General features: G+C 32.0%; 1 protein-coding gene across 2 annotated transcripts in view; it reads right to left on the bottom strand.

Moving 5' to 3' along the window:
• LOC106463964 (probable aminopeptidase NPEPL1) overlaps positions 1-6,285 on the bottom strand; it is a 26,357-nt gene extending 20,072 nt beyond the window's left edge. The window contains exons 1-2 of one of the 2 annotated variants that reach the window (XM_013924063.2): positions 5,953-6,285; positions 1,011-1,174 (exon numbers count right to left, since the gene is read on the bottom strand). In XM_013924063.2, the coding sequence (XP_013779517.1) occupies positions 1,011-1,160 (150 nt within the window). In that variant the 5' untranslated portion in view covers positions 1,161-1,174; positions 5,953-6,285. The remainder of the gene's footprint in view (positions 1-1,010; positions 1,175-5,952) is intronic. The other variant, XM_022391605.1, reaches the window with a different exon arrangement.
• Between the last annotated feature and the right edge of the window lie 368 nt (positions 6,286-6,653).

Here is a 6,653-nt window from a genome sequence, read left to right as displayed (position 1 = left end):
TAAAACAGTGTACTAAATAGTTTACTGAATATTAAAACAGTGTACTAAATAGTTTACTGACTACTCTATTAAAACAAATGACACTGTAACTTTATCGAAAAGCTTGGCTCGATTGTAACTGGATTATTGGGTTCTGTTTTTATATTGCTATAGGTAGGGTATTATTTACAAAGTGTACAGACAAGAGCTTCTGAATGCTATTCAATATGAATATTTTCCAGTTTTGTATTGGCTTTTGCTGGGCTGTAAAGACATTAAAGTTGACTTCATTTGGATTTTAAAACTGCCAAGATTTGAGAAATTGTTGCTTTTTTTTTTATATACCGCTGGTAAGATGAATTCAACATTAAATGTAATTAGCATACGATTTGAAGACTTAATTACTTCTCTGTTAAACACAGACATGGGGTAATTTGCCTGATAACATGTTGACTGTTTGGATTATTTCAAGTTTGTAATGGATCAATATATGGATTTACATTTACAATGGTTCATAGTTGGAAATGATTACTTAATTACTTCTCTGTTAAACACAGACATGGGGTAATTTGCTGATAACATGTTGACTGTTTCGATTATTTCAAGTTTGTAATGGATCAATATATGGATTTACATTTACAATGGTTCATAGTTGGAAATCTTGGGTTGTTGCCCTTCTGTCATTTTTGTTTATCTTTATAGGTTTTTTTTTTATTAGCTTCTGCCTACTGTGGTGCATATTGATTTATAAATGTCTTGGTATCTATTTCAGGTAGAAGCATATCTAATCATTAAATTTTTCACAAACCCAAAAGAACTATACCCATTTCATACATTATATGGAAGATGGGATCTTACTCATGGCTCCGTTTCAAATTTTAAGAAGGATTTGTCCACTTAATATTGTAATAGCAATTAACAACCTAATTTTTTGTGTCTGAAAACAGCAAAATATATATATCAAACACTGTACACAAACAATGTGAACGTTTCCAAACTGCAGTAGTTTCTGTAAACAGAAAAACACTTGCCTCTTCGGTCACCTTTGGTTCCAGTTTCATTTTCACATCATTAAACGTAGTTCTAGATAAATGTTTAGTCTGACCTATTATCAGCACTGGGCTCCGATGGGGATCAGATACGGACAACTGACCGTCAAACTTGATCATTCCTTTTGGCATCTCCAAATTCACACCTGCATATACACATGTGGTAAACAAAGAATTATTTAACAGCTAATTCACACCTGTATATATACACACATGGTAAACAAAGAATTATTTAACAGCTAATTCACACTTGTATATACATACATGGTAAACAAAGAATTATTTAACAGCTAATTCACACCTGTATATACACATGTGGTAAACAAAGAATTATTTAACAGCTAATTCACACCTGTATATACACACGTGGTAAACAAAGAATTATTTAACAGCAAATATGGTAGTTTTTTTGTGACAGTCATCTGAGAGAAAAAATGGATGCAACATATTTATCATAACCAAAACTTGAATTCTGACATGTTCAGCCAGTTCTTATAATTAGCATTGTTTCCCCACAAAAACAAAAGATCACCAACAATGAATGATACAATTCAAAATCCAGTTACAAAAGATCACCAACAATGAATGATACAATTCAAAATCCAGTTACAAAAGATCACCAACAATGAATGATACAATTCAAAATCCAGTTAGTTTTAGGTTATTTTTACATATGTTTATCAGACTTGACTTACCATATCATACAAAAAAAAAACTAACTTAAGAAGTCAGCTTGTATTTAAAAACATATATATACTGATAAAATGCTAGCTTTGTTGTGAGGTTACCAACAGAAATAGCTGAAAACAATGACATCAGTATTACAGGTTCATCATGATAAAAAAAAAACTACATTTTCTTAAGAGTATTTCTAGAAAAATCTTTAAACAATCAATGACCATCTGCACACAACTTATCAACTATATGGTGGAGGTATAAACGGAGAAAATAATTAGTTTATTCTATCCAGGAGCAGGGGGTGGGGGGATATAACTGACAGAGCAAGTGATATAGGAAAGTGTACGAGAATAGATTAAAACCCCTGATATTATTTTATCTTGAAAAAAAGAGGGAATCTGATTGAGGTGTTTTAAGATTGTTACGGAAATTGATAGTGTCGATATATAATTTTTTTTCCTATTTAATGGAGAGAATGGCAGGACTAGAGGACACAAATATGAATGCTAGCAGGGTAGGAGTCATCTTTAGCTAAGACAATTTTATTTTTGTAACAGGGTGGTTTGCCTTCTGATGAGGTGGCTGCAGTTAATTTAACCATTACGATGCAACAAATGGATATATCCACTTTGATATTTATAGCCACTTGATGCAACAAGCAGATTTACCCCACGGCTTCACAGAAACTTTTCCTTCCACTGTGACAAGCAGGAATACCCTCACATCCTTGAAAGTCTTGCCACATCTATGTGGTGCTGCCATCTGTGAGCAACACTGCAACTAGTGGATGTTTTTACATATGCTCAGCTGTCAGCTCAAACGGTAAGTAGCTCCGTGATTTGAGGTAACTTTTACTAGTATATTAACGTTTTTATATGTTATACCTTACATATATTCAGTAGTCTAGTAACTATCATGTGTTAAACTAATACAAACCAGAGGTGGTGAATGAATATATAAGTCAGCATTCATCATTTGTCACTGGATTTTTCCCATTCATGTGTACATCAGAGAATTGTTGAGCCAGATATAGAAGATATATCATCTCCTTTTGATATTGAAAAATTAAAAAAAGATCAAATTCAAAATTTAATTTTTTGGTGAATAATTTATGCTTTTCAGGAACTAGCCCGAAATGTAATTATGCACCAAAAGGATTTAGGAAGGTTCAAGGAAGGCTTGATAAATATTTGAATGATAAAGGCTGGCTTTGAGTGTTTTATTTCTATTATAGAGTTTAGTTTAATGGATGGGATGGTTGACAGAGACCAATAGGTCCCTTTTCCTTAAGTTAGATATATATATATATATATATATCTTAATTTTCAGTACTGTATGAAAGGTACTAACTTAGACTCACAAATTCCCAACTTTTCAACACTTAGAAACTATCTAGAAAGTTCAAACTAATAATGAATTATTTATTAACATGATTGCAGTTCTTACAGCCCAGTAAACAACTGCTAATAGAAGCTAACATAACATGTTATATCTTTATCAGAAAACTAACCAACAGCTAGTTAACATGGTTGCAGTTCTTACAGCCCAGTAAACAACTGCTAATAGAAGCTGACATAACATGTTATATCTTTATCAGAAAACTAACCAACAGCTACAACACTTTGTTTTGCTTGTACGTACAGTTATTCATACTTTGTATACCACTGTTGAAACCACACAAATACTGGGGGGTACATGAAGGTCAATGTCTACAGTGAAGACACTTTGTGATGCACCATTTGGCCACTAGAGGGTCGTTCAGGTATAAAAAGACTGGATACCTCAATAAGAATGACAAATTGTAGACTTTCAGAGCATGTTGGGCTGATTCTGCTATATGGCCAAACTGTTCCAATAACTACAGCTTAGCAAGCAACAATAGTGGTCAAACAGTGCATCAAGATACCATCCCAAGGTGCCCTCCAGTTTTTTTATGATGTTCTGACAATGATAAACAAATTATCAATCATCTGTATGAGGTAGGTACCTTCTGACTGTAAGTTCATGAAATGTTTTTCTAGTAAACCTCCGAAATATGTATTCACACATTTTTAATGAAACAATGACATTTTTACTCTGTGAAGATAGTAAATTAAAAGTCACAGAAAACAAAAACAGCATTGGTACCTATATCACCTCCCTCTCATACGTAAAAAAATAGAGAAGGCTTAATAGATGTAAAAACAACATATATGACAGGATTGAATGTGTAATGGCAGAATTTCTGAAGGTTTCAGTCTTTTGGTGAATGTGGTAAAGAACAAGCAGACAGGATAAAAGAAAAAATTGTAATGTACAGATTTTTGGATATTTCCAACCTTTATTATCTGACAAAATTATTAGGTTCTTGCTTTAAAGATAAGTTCTGCTACAGCTCCCCAACCTTTTGATACAGTTACATCCTAAAAATACTTCTGGAAAGAAGAGTATACAAATCAACCAAACAGAATTTTAGTAATAACAGAATAATGCACTGTATCAGCCTGGGTATTTTACAAATGACTAAGTATCCTTATTACTATGATAAACAGTGTCAATGGTTATATTCCTCTGAACATTTCAAGTTTTCTCTTTGCTAGGTCACAGTCGGCTAAAATACTCATCCTATCAATAATCATTCACGAAATACATACTTTGTATTTCTAATACTATTGAAATACTGCTTTGTAGATAAGGCACAAAACGTTCCACCATGCTAATGAATGCTGAGTAGGCTTAATGTGTACTAATAGGCCTATTGAATACTCTCCAGTCACAACAATCAATCTATCTGAAAGAAGCTAAATTAATTCTCAAAAAAATTACATATACTTCGGTTGGACAGTTTAACCAACATTTAAAGAGTTAATCCACGTGTAGTACACTCTAAATCAGATACCCAATACTGTTGTTTGATCAAACTTGCTAATCAAAACAACACGGGCCTTTTCCATCAAATAACGAAAACTGAAGTCGTGTACAATAACTGTACCAAAGCTAATTAGAGTATTTTGGCACTTGTGTATAAAGTTAAAATGATAAATAATATTAAACGTTAAACTGGTACACAATTAAAAACATTTTATTTAGGCCTATCTATGGGCTTCAAAAAGTTGACGACTCTACATGTTTCAACTCCTGAGGATGACGTTGTAACGTCGAAACCTGTAGAGTCGTCAACTTTTTGAAGGCCATAGATAGGCCTAAATAAAATGTTTTTAATTGTGTACCAGTTTAACGTTGAATATTATTTATGATTTTCCACCAAAGCTAGTTTAATGGAGAGATCATACAATGGAAGTATGTTCAATCAGGTATATCAGATTGTAAAATTTTAAAAAGTCATTCCAACTACCCTCTGGGATTATTTTAAAACAAATGTAGCTTGCAATTGTTATAACATATGATGATGTTTTGTTAAGTAAATTACTACTCCACTTATTCATACATATGCCAAGTAAGATTATGTAGATTACCAAAATGACCAAGGTTTAGTACACCTTTAAAACATAGTGCAGGATCTCTACTTGAGGATAAAACTCTCAAAATAACACTAAAAAAAATCAGTCTAAACAATAACACCTACACTGGTCATGAAGATAGCTTGTATATTCTATGATGAAATTAAATTTTATTTTCATTCATGTCTATTCCAACAAATATTTTATTTTTTACTGGATCCGAGAATAATGGAGAGTTTGGTGGCCACACACTCCACTTCCATGCAAGTAAACGTTATCCAGTTTACTTATATTCCCACTATTAACAGTTCTCAAACTAATCAACTACAAAACCCCATAATATGGATACAAACAACTAATTTTTTTATTTCTCCCAAGATATATTAGTACCACAGGTCACCCAACATCTTTACACTTGCTATTATTAGTGTACTGTGATTCTAGGTAGTGTAATAAATAATACACAGAAGGTATAACTAAGGAAGTCAAAGAGAACAATTATATAAATTATTCCTATTACCCAAGTCCATTTGTGTTGCTAATCTAAAAAAAATCAAGACAAAGAAAAAAAAAGGTAATCTATCACATGTACTAGCAATTTCGTCTCATGACTTAACAGGTGGTCAAGATATAGTCTATAATTAAGTCACGTCCACAGTCCAGTGTAATACTAATACATATAATGATTTTACTCTTTTTAATTTAAGAGCAGTATACAACTTTTTTTACTAGTAAGCTGGATTCATGCACACATATATTCTAATTCACGTTGATAATCAGATAAAAAATATTAGTAAATAGCTTACAGAGTTTAGTTGGAGTTTTAACAATGTTCGGTTAGGCCCACTGTTACTGGCGTTAGTATTGGGCAACAAGTAAACTTGTATATATTACGATTTTTTTTTTACCTTACCGTTACGGCGTTACTCTTTACGATATATATTATTTACGATTATCCCAATTCATATGCTTTATAGTAGCAAACAGACCCTTATTTCAATTTTGATTAAAAAATGACAGCAAAGACGTAAAAGTGCATTAAATTTAAGATACTTTGCAAGGTTAAGTTAAGGCTCAGAACACCGTAGCCTATGGGCGAATCCCTCTTAGTTTGAGAAGCTAAGTAAAAAGAGAGATTGTAAGGGCTAAAGCGAAAAAAAAAAAAAAGAAAAGAGAGAGAGAAATAAGTGCAACCGTAGCGCCAAAGAAAAATAATTTATTGGTTATTTTTATAACATATTTAAATATCATTACTGATTAAGTAAAAACAACGGAATAAAATTATACAGCATCATTTATTACTGCATTTCTAATTATTTCAAAAATTTATCCAAAATTACTTCGTAGTAAAGTTTAAGTTGTTGTACCAGCGCCATCAGAGTGCGCTATATTATACAACTCAATGCAATAAGAGTATGTTAAAGTATACATTCTGAGGTGGTATTCTTTCATTTTTTAAAATTATTGTTATATTTATAATTTACACATCTTTTACTCTATCGTCCAT

This window comes from Limulus polyphemus, unplaced genomic scaffold, assembly GCF_000517525.1.
Source record: "Limulus polyphemus unplaced genomic scaffold, Limulus_polyphemus-2.1.2 Scaffold1531, whole genome shotgun sequence".
NCBI lineage: Eukaryota > Metazoa > Arthropoda > Merostomata > Xiphosura > Limulidae > Limulus > Limulus polyphemus.
Note: the sequence above shows the minus strand (reverse complement) of the source record. Positions and strands in the feature narration are given on the sequence as shown.